Source organism: Liolophura sinensis, chromosome 11 (assembly GCF_032854445.1).
Source record: "Liolophura sinensis isolate JHLJ2023 chromosome 11, CUHK_Ljap_v2, whole genome shotgun sequence".
In the NCBI taxonomy this organism is placed as follows: domain Eukaryota; kingdom Metazoa; phylum Mollusca; class Polyplacophora; order Chitonida; family Chitonidae; genus Liolophura; species Liolophura sinensis.
Window position 1 is genome coordinate 29,192,550 of NC_088305.1, and position 22,387 is coordinate 29,214,936.

At 41.6% G+C, this 22,387-nt stretch overlaps 1 protein-coding gene across 1 annotated transcript in view; it reads left to right on the top strand.

Moving 5' to 3' along the window:
* The first annotated feature begins 151 nt into the window (after nucleotides 1-151).
* Nucleotides 152-22,387, top strand: part of LOC135477595 (ras-related protein Ral-A-like) — a 29,868-nt gene continuing 7,632 nt past the window's right edge. Inside the window, exons 1-3 of the mRNA XM_064757759.1 lie at nucleotides 152-288; nucleotides 16,774-16,918; nucleotides 20,699-20,907. Coding sequence (XP_064613829.1) covers nucleotides 16,811-16,918; nucleotides 20,699-20,907 — 317 coding nt within the window. The 5' untranslated portion in view covers nucleotides 152-288; nucleotides 16,774-16,810. The remainder of the gene's footprint in view (nucleotides 289-16,773; nucleotides 16,919-20,698; nucleotides 20,908-22,387) is intronic.

Genomic DNA, 22,387 nt, shown 5'->3' on the forward strand with positions numbered 1-22,387 from the left:
AACAACAGCCCGGCCCATCCATATGAGCGTGTGACGTCATTTTATCAGTGTTCGGCTATACATCGGGCATGTTCGGGGAATTCCGGAGGTTAATCTGGCCCTCCCAGGAGCCTTTGCGGCCGGCATATCGCCATTTGTCAGAGCAGGGAAGGCGGCTTCACTGTGTGATCGCTCGCCTCACATTCTAACTCACAAACGGGATTTCTTTTACGTGGATCGTGATTGTTCCCGAGTTTACCAGCAGTTTGGATCTGTACCTGGTCTCAACTAGAATCATCGACGAAATCGGTGAGTTATGCTTCTTAAACTACTCGATCGAAAATAGTTTCACTTACTTTTTGACTTATAATTTTTAAGGGCGCAACCAGCCTAAAGTAAGGCGAAGAGAGAGCGCTTGACTTGGGCTGTGTCTTTGGAAATGTTTGAATCTAGACAGATTGTGTGTGTCTTGGCAACTCGGGGAGGAATAATGAAACTGTCCTTCTTTATGCCTTTAATAAAACACCCAGCACTTCCCCACTGCATCGTATGAATGTCAGACTCAAAAGTTTATTATTTTTGTGCAGCTTTTGCTGAAATGTTCAGCGATTTGTTTCAAAGCAGCCTCTTCTCTGCAATCTCTGATCTCATGTGTTTGGGCTTGGGATGACGGATTTTCCTGAGAAATGGGTACTGGAGGGAAGGGTTTTTTTGGGGGGGTTATTGTGTGCGGAGGTGATGTGTTATTTGTATGTTCTGTTGATTCATATTTATTTTTAATACCAGTGTGTTAATTTCATACTTTTTTCGAAAACTACTTTCACCACATATAACTAAGCTTACATGTAAAATTTATTCTATTAGTCAGTCGCTGTAAAACATATCAGTTTCATAAAAGGCCTCAAATTTTTGCTCTGTACTCTGTGAAAGAGCTGTAGACTCACATGTGTAAGCAGTATATGTATAGTATATATGAGGCTGGGAACAATTGCTCATTGTTTACATACACATCCGTGACTAATGACTGGATCAAAATGTGAGCTGTTTGTACTGAGCGACATTCCAACATGTAAAGGACACTCCACAGTTTCTAACATGATGGAAGTGGTGGGTGTGGCCATCCCACTTACACATGTATGTATGTTGTGTGTGCAGGAAATGTCACTAATGTCAGACGAAAAGATTATACTAAATCCCAAGGTAGTGTGTTCAAATCCAGCTCTCGTCGGTTTGGCTGTTGTCTGACAATGAGGTGTTTTGTCAGGTACCAGCTGAGCAGTGGTACTTGTTTGAGCTCTTAGTTGATTTGTGTAACTTCATATTGTGCTTAACAAATTTTACTTCTATCCTAACTGAGTTACCTGTCCTTGTTAAATATGTTGAGGCTTGTCAGTAGAGAGCATCACATAGAGCATCATCAGGGAATCTTGTTCTTCAGGGTGCAGTCCCCTACTTAACGAACAGCCCTTAGATCCAGTGTCATGGAATATTTCATTTGAATGTTACTTTTCAAAAGAGCATTTAACAGGTAATATGCCAGGTGTCCTCATAAACCGTGACATTTCATGAAGCAAGGGTTTTAGGAGTCATTTAGAACGCTCTTACTCTTGCATGTGGATAGAACTAAAATGCTTTGAGTGCACAGATTGTGATCAAATTTGAGGAAGTTTACAGTGTTAAATTTGTAAATTTGAGACACTTTTGAGTCTGTCATATTTTCTGGCCTTCTAAATAAGGTGCTTAACACCCTTGAGATTTTGTTGTCACATGGCTTTCAGAACTTATCACATGGTTCACCTAACTCCACATTTAATAGGATCCAGGTGAATTTTTATGAAGTCCTCTTAGTTATACTCTTGGATGCAGTAATGCTGCATGTCTATGTAATAGACATAGACATGTAGCATGCCCTGAGAAATCCTGAAAAATCTTCTAAATCAATTTTCACTTGTCTCATGTGTTCATGCACTTTGCATTTTGTGAACCTTTGCATGTATTTCTGTTTTACAGTTCCCAGATATTCATGTAAAATGTTCAGCTGACATAATGTGTACTGTATTTAAATGTATCTTACTTCTACATTTACACGCATGAATTAAAAATTACCAGCTTTTAGGATTATGTACATGAGAAGCAATTAAAACGTTAAAGCTACATGTATTTCATTGATCCTACATTTATGACATATACAGATGTACAAACAGATAACATGCATTTATTTCTTTTGTTGTTCCATACTTGAGAAGGTCTTTCAGCAACCTGCGGATAGTCATGAGTTTCCGTTGGACTCTTCCCCGGTTCCCTCCCACCATAATGCTAGCTGCCGTCATAGATGTGAAATATTTTTGAGTACGGCTTTAAACACCAGTCAAATAAATAAATAAATATTCAATTCAGTGCCGCATTCCAGGATTGTTTATCTTATAGTGTGGGTGTCAGTTTTATGGGTGTAGAAAACTGAAATGCACAGGATAAACACTCGGCCTGTGTAAAAATTTGCATACTGACTTGTACGTCATATTGGTGGACCATCAGTCATCTTCAACGAAAGTATTGCTAGTTCACAGCCCCGAGAACTAATTACAAATGACGCCCGTGAAAAACTAGAGCACAAGAATCTAGAAGTTCACTGTCACAAACCAGGCGTGCATATTCGAAGGACGTGAACTGTTCTTGTGTCCACAGACAGGTAAAATGTGTGATGGGTTGAATAAAATCTTACCTGTAATTGGTGAGCTCATGTCAGCAAGTCTCTCATCAGGGGAAATAAATAAAATCCATGTCAGAATTATCTTTTTTTTTTTTTTTTTTGGCGTAATGGCAGTGGGAAGCTGAACCTACTGTACATATTGTATCATCAAAACCTGCGAGTCATAACCGTCTGATCCTGTTGTTAAAAGTATAGAAAATGCTTGCCAGCCTTATTGATGAAAACATTGATTTTTATTAAGGATACAAATGCAGATTATTACAATGCCGCTTTTTCAGTGTTGATTTTCAATTCTTTTGAAATTTAAACCAAGCAATCACACAATAAATTTGTGAATAATCAATAGATACGTGCTAAAAACTGGCACAGGTAAAATTCTGGTAGGATCAAATAACAAAAATCAGTACCTGTTGCATGTGATAGGTCAAACCAAAAGACATTTCACCCCCTGATCAGTGATTATGGCACAGTGAAAATGCTCTACAAGTACTGTGTATGTGAATGCTGGTTCATAAAGGTGATAGGGGGATACACCTGTAGCTGACAAATGTTCACACTTAAGACTTCAATAAAACAAACAAGAGATAGATTTGAGCCAACAAACTGTCCTACATGTACCTCAGGCTTGAGAACAACACTTCAGCTGAGGGCCCTCAGTACTGAATGTACCCAGAGCAATTACATTATAACCTACAGGTAGTGCTACAGGGTTAAATTGTCACATGCCTTTGACAAATGAGGTCGTCGGTTCAAATCCAACTCTTGCTGCTTAGGCTGCGACTTAAGGTCAGGAGGTTTATTAGGTGTACACATGTACAAGAGTGGCGGATTATTGTGGTCTCACGATTTTCCGCCACCCTTAAAACCAGACGTAAGTGAAAAATTAATTTTTGTTTTCAGCAGTTTGTCGTTTCGAATTGAATCTTGTCACATGTCTTTGAGGTTAAGTTTGAGTGTCAGGCTGTTTGGCTCATTTTAGACACCCATGACTGTTTTTGCTGTCTTTTGGACAGTTCTCCAGGCTTTCTTTCAAAATGATTTGCCTTATTGAATTGAAACATAGTATGCAGCTTTGTTAGGACAAGTCACGTTTCAAGTTTGAGTTTTGGTCTGGTTTGTAGGGGGGGTTTTTTGTATTTTTTTTACAAATTTTGGGTGTTTTTCTCCTGCTGTAGATTGAAACATATAGGAACAAGTAGCTATTATTCTGACATCCCAAATGGATAGGGTCATGTACCAGTATTGCAAAACGTCCATAATGCTTGTTTTTCTGTCTGTGTCAAAATATTAAAACTTGTTACCATCGAGACTATAGGCAAAGGACTTTCGTTTCCGGTATAACTGATCGGTGAGAGTTTTGTTGACTTTTAAAGTTCAGTCAGTCAGTCAATCTAAATTAGGCAGCACAGACCCTGTTAACTGCCAGTACTTGGGTCATCAATGAACATAGACATGTACATGTAAATGTATTAAAATATACATCAACACATAAGAGCACTGTTAAGATGACTGGTAAGATAACAGTCTAGTTGAATACCCTAAATGTGGTCCTGTTTCAGAGGATTCAGTGACCTGATAAAACATGGCTACTTTTAAGCCCAGTCAGCACAATTCACACTCACACTGCTAAAGAAAAAAGCCCTAAATCTCTTCATCTCTCCCTGCCTCAGCCAAAATTGTTAACACTTCTCAGAATTTCCAATTACCAAAATTGAATTTCCATGTATTTTCTTTGTCATAAGGACTGGCCATTAAGTGCGATAATTGCTGTTCTAAGGAGCAGAGAATTGTCATGGTAACTGTTTGCACACATCAGGACATTAGTAATACACAAATGTTGGCCTTAGCGTTAATGTGTGAAAGATTGAATTAATTTACATGTAGATGCCTAATAAGTAAACAGTATACACAGTACATTTCATGTGATGTCACTGTTCACTACAGTTTTACTAAATGGAAGAAGTGTGTTTTAGGATGGAAAAAAGAAAAAATTTAGTAGATGGATGGGTGAAGAGTTGATGATAAATTTCCTATCCCTATCTCTGGTTTCTGAGGCTGACGGGGTGGGGGGGGGGGGGTGATACCAATTTGGGACCTCTTAATTTTGATTTCCCCCCTTCAGAATCCCTGTGTTTACAATACTCTAGCCACTCAGGGGAATGAACACAGTTATCAGCCCTGGGTCATCTTTATTATTGATCACTGTGTGTGTATATAAGCTCTGCCCTCCCCCTCCCCACCTTTTCAGCTAGACTGTCCCTGATAGGAGCATCCCCAGTATATGACTGTCAGCCTTTCACCCATGCTATCCCCAAGTGATGTGTAACACAGCTGCCAGCAACTTCATTCATGCTTCAGGGGAAGGCATGGGCAATCTCTAGGGGGCATCTTCAAATTACCTCATCACAGTAGGCACTGACCTGTACATGCCCAGGATTTGTCCATGTGGTTATATACTTAAGGTCTAGTGCATAGTGTAGAGTCCATGCCAAAGTGTACATGTTAGATTTACAGGTACATGCATGTGACATGCACCATGGTTATGGTTAGAAGCTCAGATAGATATTCCCCAAAGAAACACCCTTAAACGATAAAAATTGTCAGTATGTATAGATGTACATGTACAGTGTACTAACAACAACAACAAAACAGAACAAAGAAAAATAAATGTTACATTAAATGATTTATGTGCATAGTCATTAAATATTTAATATACGTGAACATGCTGTAAATAGGTACTAGGTACAAGTAATACATGTAGTAGATACATAAGTAGTACATAATTAAATGCTAGCACAGAAGTCTTTACAATCTCTGTTAAAGATCTAGAAGTTGGTGGCTGATAACTTCTACTGGAGGTCCACTAGCCCTTGACCATTAAGGTTGCTAGTTTAAATCCAGCTCTGGCTCATAAGCCATTTGCGATTTATCTGGCAAGGGGTAGTGGTTTTACAAGGCAAGTTTCCTCCGCTATATGCCAGACTGCTGTTGTTCTTGTGTATAAAGTGGAGTGTAATTGTTTTCATACAACATATATGTAAAACAACTAAACAAAATAAATAAATACTATCAGTGATCAGATGATAGGAATTCAAACTGTTCACTATGCAGTAAAGCACCATGACTAATTACATGTCCTATTTTTTTCTGTAGGAACTGCAATCACATACAAGAAGGGAAGGTTTACATAATGTACAAAAAGATCTCTATACAGTAAAGCAGTAACCAGTATAATTTCCTGATCACACTTGTGTTAAAAGCCTAGATATTTCCTTCAAAGCCAAACTTTTTATGTGGCTGGCATGTTAAATTCAAGATCTAAAGACACAGGGTAAGAGTTACACCGAACAGGGGTCGTCAGTCAGGGTGTTGTCTGTACTGTGCTTGGGGCCGGGGCCATGTGTAGCTCCTCACCATGTAGATTTAACCCTCCCTGTTTTCCTACCCATCAACACTCTAGAGGCCTCTGTACACCATAATTTCTGTCTACATGTACCAGCAGCATGTGAAATCAGCTACAAGCCCATTTGAATGTAATTGTAAGGCAGCTAGCTGTTAATTGTTTGTTGGTCGTATTTTAAATTTGCTTAAAATCAAGTACGATACACATGTTCATGTATAAAATGACTTGACCAAGCAGACTACCTGTACGTGTATATAAACCGTTCACTCCATCAACTCACAACCGTCGCTTGTAAGTTTTATCTACAAATATGTCAATATGTTTAATCCATATACTGTCAAACATACATGTAGTATGATATCAAATATATGCACATGTAACTGAATTGATTCCGTGTAACAACTGTTTCAAGGCAGTCAGATATATGCTTACAGTACATGTGTGAAACATTTCTTCCTTAAGATTCACATGTATATACTACACACATGTAATTGTAGGTTTAATTGAGGTCAGAATTTCTATAGTGACAGGTCTAGAAACCTTCAGGCAATGTTGTCATGTAAGTTGTAGTACTGGTCACTTAACCTTACATTCCACAGTGGCCAGGTAGGTCTAGTCTCTGTACCTTCTATTCTCATATTACCTGTATTTATACCTTTTGGCTTCAGGCAAGTCTGGGCCCACTTTCATAAAACTCTGTAAGTCATATTTCCTGTATTTATTTAGTATTTATTTGATCGGTGTTTTTATTGCTGTACACAAGAATATTTCACCCATACGACGGCGGCCAGCAATATGATGGAAGGAAACCAGGAAGAGCCCAGGGTGAAACCCTTGACCATCCGCATTTCCAACGAACGGCTGAAGAGGAAACAAGCATGAGCTCCGGACTTTAACTCACAGTGACGGCATTCTCGTAACTTTTTGTCATAAAAGTCGTTAGGTTATAGTGAATTAATTCCATGTTGGCTTACATTCCACAGTGGCCAGGTAGGTCTGGTCTGTGCAGCTTCCATTCTCATATTACATGTCTTTATACCTTCTGGCTTCAGGCAAGTCTGAGTCAAATTTCACAAAACTTCGCAGGTCATATTTCCTGTATTCATTTATTATTTATTTATTTAATTAGTGTTTAACGCTGTACACAAGAATACTTCACTTATACGGCGGCTAGCATTATGTTGGAAGGAAACCAGGAAGAGCCAGGGGAGAAACCCATTACCATCTGCACTTTCCCACGAACAGCTGAAGAGGAAGCAAGCATGAGCTGACTCACAAGAAAATTTACAAGAAAAGTCACAAAAAATTTATTTACAAAGTTTTGTGAAAGTAGCCTCTGGTCACTACAGTTTCCATCCTCACATCACATGTATTTGTACATTTGTATCCTTGACAGGAAACTAATGTTTGACAGAAACTTGACAGAAAAATGTACATGTACTTTTTTGTTTTTTTGTTTTTTTTTTGTTTGATCCAATGAATATATATATTTGGAAGCAGTGTCTAATTTAAACTGGATAGGGGATCATTTGATCGCAGTCAACCAAAAAGCAAGCTCATTTAGGCCTACTTGTGCTGTAATACTAGAACGAAATAGCATGTACATGGACATGTACAGTATATGTACTATTTAACATTAGTGTATTGTTGTTTGGAGCTCTATTGCTCTATTGCATGCGAAACATGACCAGTGTGGAATATGGTGACCCTAGGGAATATGTCATACATGTAAAATGGGAGTGGTTATAGCCGAGCATGTAACTGTTACAGCGGAAGAGTAGCATGCGTGGGAGACTGACAGCACTGTACTAGATGGATTTTGAATGTATTCATATAGGATTGGACCCATGCTGTTTATGCAATATTCAGTATTTGTACATGTAGACATGTACATGCTCATGTGGTTTGGTTTGTGATCAAGGAATCTGTACATGTATGTCCTCTATGCCTGACAAACCCCAGCTTGAACTAGCCAGAGTTGATTCCATATTGCCTTTGGGAATGTACAATGACTGCAGATCCAATAACACTGCCCTCATTACTCAACCTTTGTGCGTGACTGCAATTGCAGTAGAGTAAACTTTGTCACAAGCTGACACCCTATAGCACGTGCGTCACTGTGATTGCTATAGAGTTACCTTTGTCACAGGCTCACACCCTGTAGTACATGTGTGTGTGATTGCAGTAGAGTATCGTTTGTCACAGGCTCACGCCCTGTAGTACATGTGGATGACTGCGATTGCAGTAGAGTAAACTTTGTCACAGGCTCACACCCTATAGTAGATGTGCTTGACTGTGATTGCTATAGAGTAACCTTTGTCACAGGCTCACACCGTATAGCACATGTGCTTGACTGTGATTGCTATAGAGTAACCTTTGTCACAGGCTCACACCCTGTAGTGCATGTGCGTTACTGTGATTGCAGTAGAGTATCGTTTGTCACAGGCTCACACCCTGTAGTAAATGTTCGTGACTGCGATTGCTGTAAAGTAACGTTTGTCACAAGCTCACACCCTATAGTACATGTGCGTTACTGCGATTGCAGTAGAGTATCGTTTGTCACAGGCTCACGCCCTGTAGTACATGTTCGTGACTGCGATTGCAGTAGAGTATCGTTTGTCACAGGCTCACGCCTTGTAGTACATGTGCGTTACTGCGATTACTGTGGAGTAACGATTGTCACAGACTCACACTTTATAGTACATGTGTGTGACTGTGATTGCAGTAGAGTAACCTTTGTCACAGGCTCACACCCTTTAGTACATGTTCGTGACTGCGATTGCAGTAGAGTAACTTTTGTCACAGGCTCACACCCTATTGTAGATGTGCATGACTGTGATTGCTGTAGAGTAACCTTTGTCACAGGCTCACACCCTATAGTAGATGTGCGTGACTGCGATTGCTGTAGAGTAAACTTTGTCACAGGCTCACACCCTATAGTAGATGTGCGTGACTGTGATTGCAGTAGAGTAACTTTTGTCACAGGCTCACACCCTATTGTAGATGTGCATGACTGTGATTGCTGTAGAGTAACCTTTGTCACAGGCTCACACCCTATACTACATGTGCGTGACTGCGATTGCAGTAGAGTAACGATTGTCACAGGCTCACACCCTGTAGTACATGTGTGTGACTGCGATTGCTGTTGAGTAAACTTTGTCACAGGCTCACACCCTATAGTAGATGTGCGTGACTGTGATTGCTGTAGAGTAACCTTTGTCACAGGCTCACACCCTATAGTAGATGTGCGTGACTGCGATTGCAGTAGAGTAACGTTTTTCACAGGCTCCATTGTGATTGTAGTAGAGTAAACTTGTCACAGGCTCACACCCTGTAGTACATGTGCGTTACTGTGATTGCAGTAGAGTATCGTTTGTCACAGGCTCACACCCTATAGTACATGTGCGTTACTGTGATTGCTGTAGAGTAACCTTTGTCACAGGCTCACGCCCTGTAGTACATGTGTGTGACTGTGATTGCAGTAGAGTAACCTTTGTCACAGGCTCACACCCTTTAGTACATGTTCGTGACTGTGATTGCTGTAGAGTAACCTTTGTCACAGGCTCACACCCTATAGTAGATGTGCGTGACTGCGATTGCAGTAGAGTAACGTTTTTCACAGGCTCCATTGTGATTGTAGTAGAGTAAACTTGTCACAGGCTCACACCCTGTAGTACATGTGCGTTACTGTGATTGCAGTAGAGTATCGTTTGTCACAGGCTCACACCCTATAGTACATGTGCGTTACTGTGATTGCTGTAGAGTAACCTTTGTCACAGGCTCACGCCCTGTAGTACATGTGTGTGACTGTGATTGCAGTAGAGTAACCTTTGTCACAGGCTCACACCCTGTAGTACATGTGCGTTACTGTGATTGCTGTAGAGTAACCTTTGTCACAGGCTCACACCCTATAGTAGATGTGCGTGACTGTGATTGCTGTAGAGTAACCTTTGTCACAGGCTCACACCCTATAGTAGATGTGCATGACTGTGATTGCTGTAGAGTAATCTTTGTCACAGGCTCACACCCTGTAGTACATGTGTGTGACTGCGATTGCTGTTGAGTAAACTTTGTCACAGGCTCACACCCTGTAGTAAATGTTCGTGACTGCGATTGCTGTAAAGTAACGTTTGTCACAAGCTCACACCCTATAGTACATGTGCGTTACTGCGATTGCAGTAGAGTATCGTTTGTCACAGGCTCACACCCTGTAGTACATGTGGATGACTGCAATTACAGTAGAGTAAACTTTGTCACAAGCTGACGCCCTATAGCACGTGCGTCACTGTGATTGCTATAGAGTTACCTTTGTCACAGGCTCACACCCTGTAGTACATGTGTGTGTGATTGCAGTAGAGTATCGTTTGTCACAGGCTCACGCCCTGTAGTACATGTGGATGACTGCGATTGCAGTAGAGTAAACTTTGTCACAGGCTCACACCCTATAGTAGATGTGCTTGACTGTGATTGCTATAGAGTAACCTTTGTCACAGGCTCACACCGTATAGCACATGTGCTTGACTGTGATTGCTATAGAGTAACCTTTGTCACAGGCTCACACCCTGTAGTGCATGTGCGTTACTGTGATTGCAGTAGAGTATCGTTTGTCACAGGCTCACACCCTGTAGTAAATGTTCGTGACTGCGATTGCTGTAAAGTAACGTTTGTCACAAGCTCACACCCTATAGTACATGTGCGTTACTGCGATTGCAGTAGAGTATCGTTTGTCACAGGCTCACGCCCTGTAGTACATGTTCGTGACTGCGATTGCAGTAGAGTAACTTTTGTCACAGGCTCACACCCTATTGTAGATGTGCATGACTGTGATTGCTGTAGAGTAACCTTTGTCACAGGCTCACACCCTATAGTAGATGTGCGTGACTGCGATTGCTGTAGAGTAAACTTTGTCACAGGCTCACACCCTATAGTAGATGTGCGTGACTGTGATTGCAGTAGAGTAACGTTTGTCACAGGCTCCATTGTGATTGTAGTAGAGTTAACTTGTCACAGGCTCACACCCTGTAGTACATGTGCGTTACTGTGATTGCTGTAGAGTAACCTTTGTCACAGGCTCACACCCTATTGTAGATGTGCATGACTGTGATTGCTGTAGAGTAATCTTTGTCACAGGCTCACACACTGTAGTACATGTGTGTGACTGTGATTGCAGTAGAGTAACCTTTGTCACAGGCTCACACCCTGTAGTACATGTGTGTGTGTGATTGCAGTAGAGTAACTTTTGTTACAGGCTCACATCCTGTAGTACATGTCCATTAAGAGCACCATAACAATGATGGACTGTGCTAATTATATAGCCAGGGGTTTTCCTGTTTTTTCCACCCTGTTCAGCCAGGCCTGTGTGAGGCACTGTGGCAGGCTGTACTCTCTGCTGACTGACTCACTGGGTCAGCTTAGTCACACTACAATGCCCCTGAGGGTCAAGTGTGAGGGGTCAGTGTTTGTGGTCAATGGACCACCAGCCATTGTTAAGGAGCTGACCTGGCAGCTCAGGAATGTTGGTCAAGCGAAATCATAATGATGGAGTCTCATTGGACCAAACTGTATAGATCGGTATTGAGGATATTTACTGGGCATGGCGTGAACATTTTGATCAGTTTTCAGTAATGAACACAAAACAATTCTGTCAAATATATTTGTTTTGACTATAGATGACAAAATGGTAAATGAAGTGCAAACATTCAATCTCACTGCGAGATACTGATGAAACAAAATGGTCCTAAAATCTGTAATATTAAATTTTTGTAAGTGAACTAAAGTTTCATCTTTCACACATTTACTCATGTTGCATTCTCTGAGCTCCGTCTTAATCTTGGAAATGTGTTTAGAAGTTTGTTTGGAAGGTAGGAGGATATAGTTCAGGCATACTCTGAAGGCATTTGATTCATTTTGTGAAGGCATTATTCTTTTTGTGAAGGCATTATTCTTTTTGTGAAGCTTTGAAACTGGCTGATCCCACCAGTGTAGTTTTGTTTCCAAAATCAAATTAAAAATGTGCATAAACATCTCTGAAATTTGCTCTTTCATATGCGAAAAGGTTGAGGAATTAGGTTACCAATATATGTTCCACCTTTCCGTCTGAAAAAAGGACATTTAAATGCACTTTTCGTTGTAAAAGCAGTTGGTAAAATTAACCCACATATTTGTAGATACAGTTTTTGCTGATGATGTTTTGTTGGTGGTGCTTTGTTGTTTTGTTTGTTTGTTTTCTCCTCTAATAATCACATGTACCTACACATCTATATATATGTAGTCACCAGTAATGGGTGGAGGACTTCAGATAACAGTCAGAGTTTGAACCAATCCCTGGACCTCCCACTGAGATATACATACATGTACACAAGGATACACAAGTACAATGTACAATGTACAATGTCATGGATGGAGGTGTGGAACGGTCTACAGATTTTCACACTAATCTTGTAAACTTGGACAGCTTGAATCCTTATTAACTGTTCTTTGACAGGATATGTATGTTAATCAGTGGTTTTATGTTGTACGAAGGGCACTGCCATGAAAATGCACATGGGTAATTAGTATTATTATGATTACCTGTCATAGGCTGTGTAATTTGATCTTTAATTCACTTTTAGTGACTTACATACCTGTGCCCTAATATCCCTGTCACTCCCCCCACATATCCAGGCTATGCACATATCTAAATCTGGCACAGGCCAGGTGAAGCTAATAGATAATAAAATGACATCATGACATGTTCATGTTTATAAATACACCCACATTCTACACGTTTTATGTGAGTTGCGCCCAGTTCACTTCACACAAAAATCTGAACTCTGTTGTACAAGATTTACAGATACATAAGCTAACATATTGTACATTGTAACAAGGGCATTGTCACAGACAACAAGGTGACAAACACAATTACAGTAAATGACCTAAAATTTTGCCCCAAAAAGTGCATTTGTAGAGGCAAATAAATGCCATTAAAGGTTAACTTTTGAAGATGAAACTTACATTTTCATTGCAGGATGTTGTCCTACTTTTTAAACAAACCTCAGAACACCTTTCTAAGATCGATGGAACCCTCAGAATCAGGCAAAATGTGTAACTCAGTTATGGATGAAACTTTCTTTCATTTACCACATTTACCGTTTAATATGGTTGGTTTTTGAAAATCCTCTAAGGTTCTTGACTTTGTCTAGTTTTAGTTTGGTTGTTCCTACCCAGCATTTGGCAATTAGGCTGCTGTTTTGTCAGTAGGTTTATGGGTCAGTTTGACGGTTTGTGTAGGGTTCTGCCCAGTTTTCCTCTGCCCAGTTTTCCTCTGCCCAATTTCCTCTACCCATAAGCCTAACCACCAGCATGTATAAATATATATGCTCATGTACTTGTATGTAAGTGCGAAATTGTGGAGTACATTGTTGGGTGAAATACAGCTTTTTAGTTTGGGCACCTTTGGGCGCCATAATTTGGGCAGAGATTGATTGATTTTGACTGAGTATGAAGTATCATCCATGTTCACCATTGAGTTAATTAAACTCATTTTCAAATTTCCACCTCCTCTCATTTTGGTTAAGGGTATTAAAAATTGCCTGCTTTTGATCCGCCATAGATACAGATTTATTTATTTATTTAAGTGGTGTTATAGGCCGAGCGCATAATTACAACAATTCATAATGTACTGGAACATGTACATGATTGGAGCACACCTCATTTTAACTCCAGTCTGTACATGTACATGTCCAGTACACCGCATCAGTGACCTAATGGGTAGAGCGTCTGCCCCGAAGATGAGAGATCCGGGATCAAAGCTGGGTAGGGTCATACAAGAAGATTGGTACTTATTGCTGCTCGCTCGATGTTCAGCACTAAGTTTTGCATTTTGGCATGATACATCAGTGACGGCAACATTTTGGGGGCATGAACCCTCCCTACCACAAGAAGTTACAGTATATCACTATATGTCACACACCTAATGACTCCTCCTCGTCATGTGAATGAGAAATTGTTGTACGATGTTAAACCCCATGCACACATACATGTACATACATACATGTCCAGCATACACTGTAAGTACAGTGGTGAGCACTACAGTGGTGAGCACTACAGCGGTGAGCATGACAGTGGTGAGTACTACAGTGCTGAGTACTACAGTGCTGCGCACTACAGCGGTGAGCACTACAGTGGTGAGTACATGTACGTTTAATGTACCTACATGTACACTAACAGAATTAAAGCGGCGAGTTGTTGTTCAGTACTCGGCTCCAAAGTCACACAATGAAACATATTACAACAGTGCTGTGGCTGCTTGGGTCAAGTTGACATTATTAATAAATATTCATTTGGCTATGAAGTACATGACCAAACTACATGTACATGTGTAGCTACATGCACATTTAACATGTCCTAGCATACACTGTATGTGTAACATGAAACATGATGTTCCTTGTCCTACTTAAATTAATAATGGTACAAACATACATTTATATGCAACATGTGAATTAGTGTAAAATTGTGAGATTTTTTTTGGATCGTTATAAAAATGCAAACAAGGATTGTGAGCATGGATAATAGTGTAACCTAACATTGCATTCCTGTAGAGTATTGACACAGTACGATAATATTTATGTATGAGGTACTTCTACACTGTGTACTGTTCCATACTTTATGCACACGTGAACACTGTGCGTGTAAATTGAAGATGTAAAATGTGAAAAACTAAATAAAGGGAGGTGCAGTTTCCATTTGTTTCGGGGTATCAGGATATTTTGACTGGAATGAACTGATGATAAACTGGAACTAAGCATATGTCTGTACACACATGAATGTTTTTGTCCGTGTATGTGGCTGAGTGTCTTAGTTTTATTAATCAATAACGCAGTCAGTCTTGCACACATGTGATAGCATTTGCACATGTGAACTGACTGTTGCGTAACATCGTGGAGACTGTAAGTAGTGATGTAAATCACCCTTCCTGTTTGTTGGGTTCAAGACCTGTGAGTTCAGCTATCGACCACATGACGAGAGGACGCAATTCTCGCTGCATTGGTTAGCCTCACATGACCCCACAGCAGACACCTCCATTACTGTAACAATCTGGCTGAGTCAGCAGCGATCATAATGAGGGTGGCTGCACGGAGGACAGAACAGCAGATTACATGTACCTGCTAGTTGATTTAAACCGTCGACATGAATTGACAGCTGGGCTTCGTAATATTTATGTTTAGCTGTGATGGATTAATGATTTCAGCTAGTATTGCTCATGGAAGGCCACGTTTGAGATGTACAGATTATGAGCATTTATAATGAGCCTCTCTGTGTTCTTTAATGGAGTGTACACTCATGTACTTGTGTTGTCAGGAAGTAGACTGGGTCTGATTTCATTCTGACAGGCGGCCGGGCAAAATCCACTTGAATATCATGATATTTCCTCTGTCTGTGTCTGCCATTGACCACCAGACACATGTGCTGGCTGGCTTAATCTGGTGAATGTTTTCGGGAGGCTGCTCTGCTATATACAGTAGCATAGCAGTACGTTACCAAGGATGGAATATAGGTGTATACCAGTATACTACATGATCTGTACTTGTACTGCTATATGGATGTGACTGTCTCAGAGAGGGTTGAACTGATCTACATGAGAGTGTATCAGTGTACTGTATCTCTGTCTGTCATCTCATGAAAGCCTTCCTGTACACATATGCCCCTTCGAAAGAGACACGCTATCTTCCTTAATACCCCCAAACAGCGATGATGACCGATCAGCTGGGTATTGGAAGGAACCCACCAATCTCTAGGAGTTCTTGATGCTGTTCTACATCTATAACTTCATGTGCAACTTTGTTAACAATCGATAGGATCATCTTCACTAAGACTGAGAATCTGACAGTAACTCTTCGTCATATATTTTTTTCCCTGCATGTGCTATGTTTTGACAGAGACTAACCCTGCGTCTAACCACGTTACCTTCCATTGCGAGTTCATGGATGCTGAATGTATCCTGTACACTTCCATTTACATCCATAAATCTTGTGAGCTAGGGCTTTCCTTCTGCAGACTGGCGTGATAATAGTTGCACACATTTTCTACGTCAGCGTTCGCAACAGGAGATTCGGCATCTGACTACGAGTGAAAACGTCCAGATTGACTGTCTGGTGAAGCTGGTATCTTGTGCGTCCATGGACATCCCTGTACAGTTACCTGTACTACTGTTAAGCTATCACATTTTTCTTGTGCAACCATTTTTGCATTCGTGCAGTATAAAGCAAACTATACATTTATTATCTCTCGTTGACATTTTAGTTGAGTGGTCTCCTTCAGTCGTGTGTCGTTTGACAGAGACTAACCCTGCGTCTAACCACGTTACCTTCCATTGCGAGTTCATGGATGCTGAATGTATCCTGTACACTTCCATTTACATCCATAAATCTTGTGAGCTAGGGCTTTCCTTCTGCAGACTGGCGTGATAATAGTTGCACACATTTTCTACGTCAGCGTTCGCAACAGGAGATTCGGCATCTGACTACGAGTGAAAACGTCCAGATTGACTGTCTGGTGAAGCTGGTATCTTGTGCGTCCATGGACATCCCTGTACAGTTACCTGTACTACTGTTAAGCTATCAAAGCTAAAGAACACTACTTGTACAAAGAGTTGTTGAAACCAGTTTTAACGACCACCTTTTGTTTTTGTCACGATGTTTAGGTGCTGGCGTTACCAACGGACAAGCCACTCTGTGACCATGTCGAAGACCAAGGCGCCACAGCCAGCTGTGATCCACAAAGTGATCATGGTTGGCAGTGGAGGGGTGGGCAAGTCAGCTCTCACCCTGCAGTTTATGTACGATGAGGTAAGTCAGCAGTGTTAATGTTACATACAGAAGGTATAGCTTAAAGGTGAGCTGCAAAGCCTTAAATTTTTGTAAATTGGCCTCTCCTGTTATATCATAAAGGCTGTGTGGTCGTGCTAACAATTTTCACATTTTTCTTGTGCAACCATTTTTGCATTCGTGCAGTATAAAGCAAACTATACATTTATTATCTCTCGTTGACATTTTAGTTGAGTGGTCTCCTTCAGTCGTGTGTTATAAAAAGTAACAGTTTGAATGATATCCTGGATTGCCAGGTGTATGAGCAAGCTTGTTCCATTTCAGAACCAAGGGGAGATAAGCCCTGCTGTTTTTAAATTTCGCCTGTCCAGATTTATGCTGATTGTCTGACATCTTATCACTAAATGACTCATAACCGATACAAAATAATAGAATAATATGTGACTATTGTTTACGTAGCTATTGATACAGAAGGCCTTTCCATCCCTAACTGCTGACTGCCTAATACAGAAGCCACCTCTGTCCCTAACCACTGACTGTCTGATACAGGTCCCTTCATCCGTAATTACTGGCTGACTGCCTGTTATGAAAGGCTTCTCCATCCCTAATTACCGACTGCCTGATACAGAAGTCACCTCTGTCCTTAACCACTGACTGTCTGATACAGGTTCCTCCATCCGTAATTCCTGACTGCCTGGTATGAAAGTCTTCTCCATCCCTAACTGCTGACTCCCTGATGCTCAGTCACCTCTGTCTTTAACCACTGACTGTCTGATAATCCCTCCGTCCGTAATTCCTGACTGCCTGGTATGAAAGTCTTCTCCATCCCTAACTGCTGACTCCCTGATGCTCAGTCACCTCTGTCTTTAACCACTGACTGTCTGATAATCCCTCTGTCCGTAATTGCTGACTGCCTGGTATGAAAGGCTTCTCCATCCCTAATTACCGACTGCCTGATACAGAAGCCACCTCTGTCCCTAACCACTGACTGTCTGATACAGGTCCCTTCATCCGTAATTGCTGGCTGACTGCCTGTTATGAAAGGCTTCTCCATCCCTAATTACCGACTGCCTGATACAGAAGTCACCTCTGTCCCTAACCACTGACTGTCTGATACAGGTTCCTCTGTCCGCAATTGCTGACTGCCTAGTATGGAAGGCTTCTCCATCCCTCACTGCTGACTGCTTGATACAGAAGGCTCCTCTGTCCATACCTGCCGACTGCCTCCTTCAGAACGCACCTCCATTCCTAACTTCTGACTCTCTGATACAGAAGGTCCCACCATGCCAAACCACTGACTGTCTGATACAGGTTCCTCTGACGGTAATTGCTGACCGCCTATTATGGAAGGCTTCTCCATCCCTGACTGCTGACTGCCAGATACAGAAGGTCCCTCTGTCCCTAACCACTCACTGTCTGATACAGCCTTCCCCCCATCCCTAACTGCAGACTGCCTGATACAGAAGACCCCTCTGTCCCTAACTGCCCTAGCAGAAGGCACCTCCAGTCTTAACAGCCGACTGCCTGATACAGAAGGCCCCTCGTCCCCTGATTGCCGACTGCCTGATACAGAAGGCCTCTCCGTCCCTGACTGCCCGATACAGAAGGCCTCACCATCCCCAAATGCTGACTGCCTGAGACAGAACGCACCTCCATCCCTGACTGCTGACTGCCAAAAGCAGGAGACTTCCCTGTCCCCTAACTCCTGACTGCCTGATACAGAAGGCACCTCCATCCCTAACTGCAGACTGCCTGATACAGAAGGCACCTACATCCCTAACTGCAGACTGCCTGATACAGAAGGCACCTCTGTCCCTAACCACTGACTGTCTGGTAAGGCTCCCCTATCCCTAACTGCTGACTGCCTGATACAGAAGGCCCCTTCAAAATTAACTGCTGCCTGCCTGATACAGAAGGCACCTCCATCCCTATTTGCTGACTACCTGATACAGAAGGCGCCTCCATCCCTAATTGCTGACTGCCTGATACAGAAGGCCCCTTCACCCCTAACTGCTGACTGCCTGATACAGAAGGCCCCTTCACCCCTAACTGCTGACTGCCTGATACAGAAGGCACCTTCAACCTTAACTGCTCACTGTCTGATACAGAAGGCCCCTCCATTTCTAATTGCTGACTACCTGATACAGAAGGCCCCTTTGTCCCTAACTTCTGACTGCCTGATACAGAAGGCCCCTTCACCCCTAATTGCTGACTACCTGATACAGAAGGCCCTTTCACCCCTAACTGCTGACTGCCTGATACAGAAGGCCCCTTCAACCTTAACTGCTGACTGCCTGATACAGAAGGCCCCTTCAACCTTAACTGCTGACTGCCTGATACAGAAGGCCCCTTCAACCTTAACTGCTGACTGCCTGATGCAGAAGGCCCCTTCGTCCCTAATTGCTGATTACCTGATACAGAAGGCCCCTTTGTCCCTAACTGCTGACTGCCTGATACAGAAGGCACCTTCAACCTTAACTGCTGACTGTCTGATACAGAAGGCCCCTCCATTTCTAATTGCTGACTACCTGATACAGAAGGCCCCTTTGTCCCTAACTTCTGACTGCCTGATACAGAAGGCCCCTTCGTCCCTAACTGCTGACTGCCTGATACAGAAGGCCCCTTCGTCCCTAACAGCGCCCTCTGCCTCCCCTGTACAAGAGTCCACAGATTCCAGATGGCCTTCTCTCTAAACTTGCAGGAGTTATTTTAGCAGAGTTTATCGAGCCACATCAGAAGCTGTCTGTCAGATCTGGCGATAGGCCTCGATCTAGTAGCCCAGTGCCATAGGGTCAGGTCTATTTGCCAATCTGAAACATTCCAGCTTCATTCAACCTTGCGGTTGGCGATTCTTAGGTATTTGGTGTGATAAAGCCGCTAGTCTGAGGGATGTTTGGTGTAGGATGACATGTGCAGTGTTTATCAGCTGTAGCTATTCACGTTTATGATAGATATGTACACTGTACCTGAACATGAAGACATACTCATGACACCCAAGTATTTATGTATGCATTTATGAATATGCATACATGAATACTTGTACATGGTATGTGAAAGTAGTTCTGCACTATAGCAAATATAATATTTGTTGCTTTTTTTCAAGCCAGTGCAAAATATTTTATTTCAGAATTTAATGTCAGCTTTTTTTCCCCAATTCGCTTTCAGGTTTTACGATATTGTATAAAGAACAATGATAATGACATGTACGTGTGTGCCAAACAAATTAGTCACATGTACCAAGAAATTCATTTAAAGGGTTTGTGAATCTTTCCCAGGGAGTTGACCAGATTTTCTGCTGCTACCCTAATTTTTCAACCTTTTCAACTGCCCCTGCAACCAATATTTTCAAATATTCTGAGAGAACAGTGAGGTGTAGAAAAATGATTTGCACAGGTTTGTTAGGCTTGCATCTTTAACGGCACAAAATACACTTTCATGATAATTGTATGCATAAATTCCACTGAATAAAGTACTTTAGTGGTTGAAAATGTTGAAGATTTACAGTATTATGAAAGAAATAAACAGACCAATCAGTGTTTCTGTTTCATTTTACAATCAGCCATCAGCTAATCAATTCATGTTTTTACCATGAGCCAATGGTTGTGTCTGTTACATTTTGTAAATAATGTTTATTCAATCATTAAGTGTCTACATGTACATGTATCTGATGGCCCTATTGAAGTCAGCCAATCCCATTGTCCTTTTAGGAAACTCCCACCACCAATCAGTGTTTCTGTTTCATTCTACAATCATCAGCGAATCTGCAATCAACTAATCAGCCAATGGCTGTGTCTGTTACAGTTTGTGGAGGACTACGAGCCAACCAAAGCGGACTCATACAGGAAGAAAGTCGTGCTCGATGGAGAAGAAGTTCAGATTGATATACTGGACACCGCTGGTCAAGAGGACTATGCGGCCATCAGGGATAATTATTTCCGGAGTGGCGAGGGATTTCTATGTGTCTTCTCAATCACAGAACAGGAGTCCTTTCAAACTACTGCAGAACTTAGGTGAGTCCAGATCAAACACTGACTGCAGAACTTAGGTGAATCCAGATAAACACTGACTGCAGAACTTAGGTGAGTCCAGATCAAACACTGACTGCAGAACTTAGGTGAGTCCAGATAAACACTAACTGCAGAACTTAGGTGAGTCCTGAATCAAACACTGATACTCAATCCCCCCCCCCCCCAGTCCTTCCTCTATACATTTTTTTACAATTGTGTCAAGGACACACAAGATTTTAATTGAAAGTGTTCATAGGGCCTTAATTTTATTTATTTCATTTGGTGGGGAGGGACTTAAATGAAGGTTAATGATTTTACAATGTGTACATTGTTGCCGCATTTCCTCATACCTGTACGCTTCTAATGTCATTTATTGAAAACCAGCCTTTTTTGCTTCCTTTAAAAGGGAGGTATGTGAATATACAACCATCATTCAGGAAATGCCCACCCACAAATATGTCGAGGAGATAAAGTCAGTTTAACTTTCACTTCCTGTGGGGGCTACACGAGCAAGTGTGAACTTCACTCAAGAATTTAAAGTGCTGTATTGACCTAAAATTTTGATCATGGCTAAGTCATTTTGTTTGTTACTTAGTGTTCTGCTCAGTTTGGAAAGTTGTTTTAACCACTGTGAAACTGGTGAGTTTTAACACAAAAGTAATATTTTATGGGCTGTATTTACAGCTAAAAAGGCATTTTTCACAGGTGAATTTTTAGGTTTAGTAGATGTAGAACAGTGGAAGAGGAATAAGGAAATGTTCATGGTTGATGTTGTAAACTGTGATAGGGGGGAGTCCACTTCCCGTGGATTTCACTCTGAAGTTGTGTTAGTTATGTACGCTTATCCGTCTCCACTCCAAGCACCTAGCAGCAAAGGATTGCATGTTTATCTGCCACGGGTTGTTTATCAGCAGTAACCGTAGCAATGGGAAGCCCAGACTCCCTCAGATTTCCCAGGTGGCAGGTATGGCCACTTGTAAGCCGCTTCAGGTACACTCCAAGGGGTCATGACCTTCCGGCTACAGAAGAGTCATGGTCATGATCTCCCTAGCAGAGGTGTCCATCAGACCCAAAGCTTTACTGTCTCTACGCACATTCCCCCTTTTACCTTACCTTTACTTTCTGTAATTTTCCAGCGTCAGGCTCGCCAGCCTTCTAATTTCCCCCGGTGCTTTTCACTCATCCAGACAGATAAGTTTGAGAGCAGGTGTTGATCATACAGGTTGCTGAGCACATGTAACTTTTGTACATGTGTACTTAAAACAGTTGGCTATATTGCATGTCTCTGTAACATGGGTCAGAATGCCTGAGACTCTTGCTTTTGCATGTGTGGAATAAGCTGACTCAGCATTTCAGAAGTCTTGGTAGTTCATGTACATGTAGGCCTTGGAGGGACAAGGTGGGGATTTGGCAAGCCAAGGCCGTGATTTTAACAGTAATAGCTGACATATCGGATTGTGCAAGATATATATACTCAACCTAG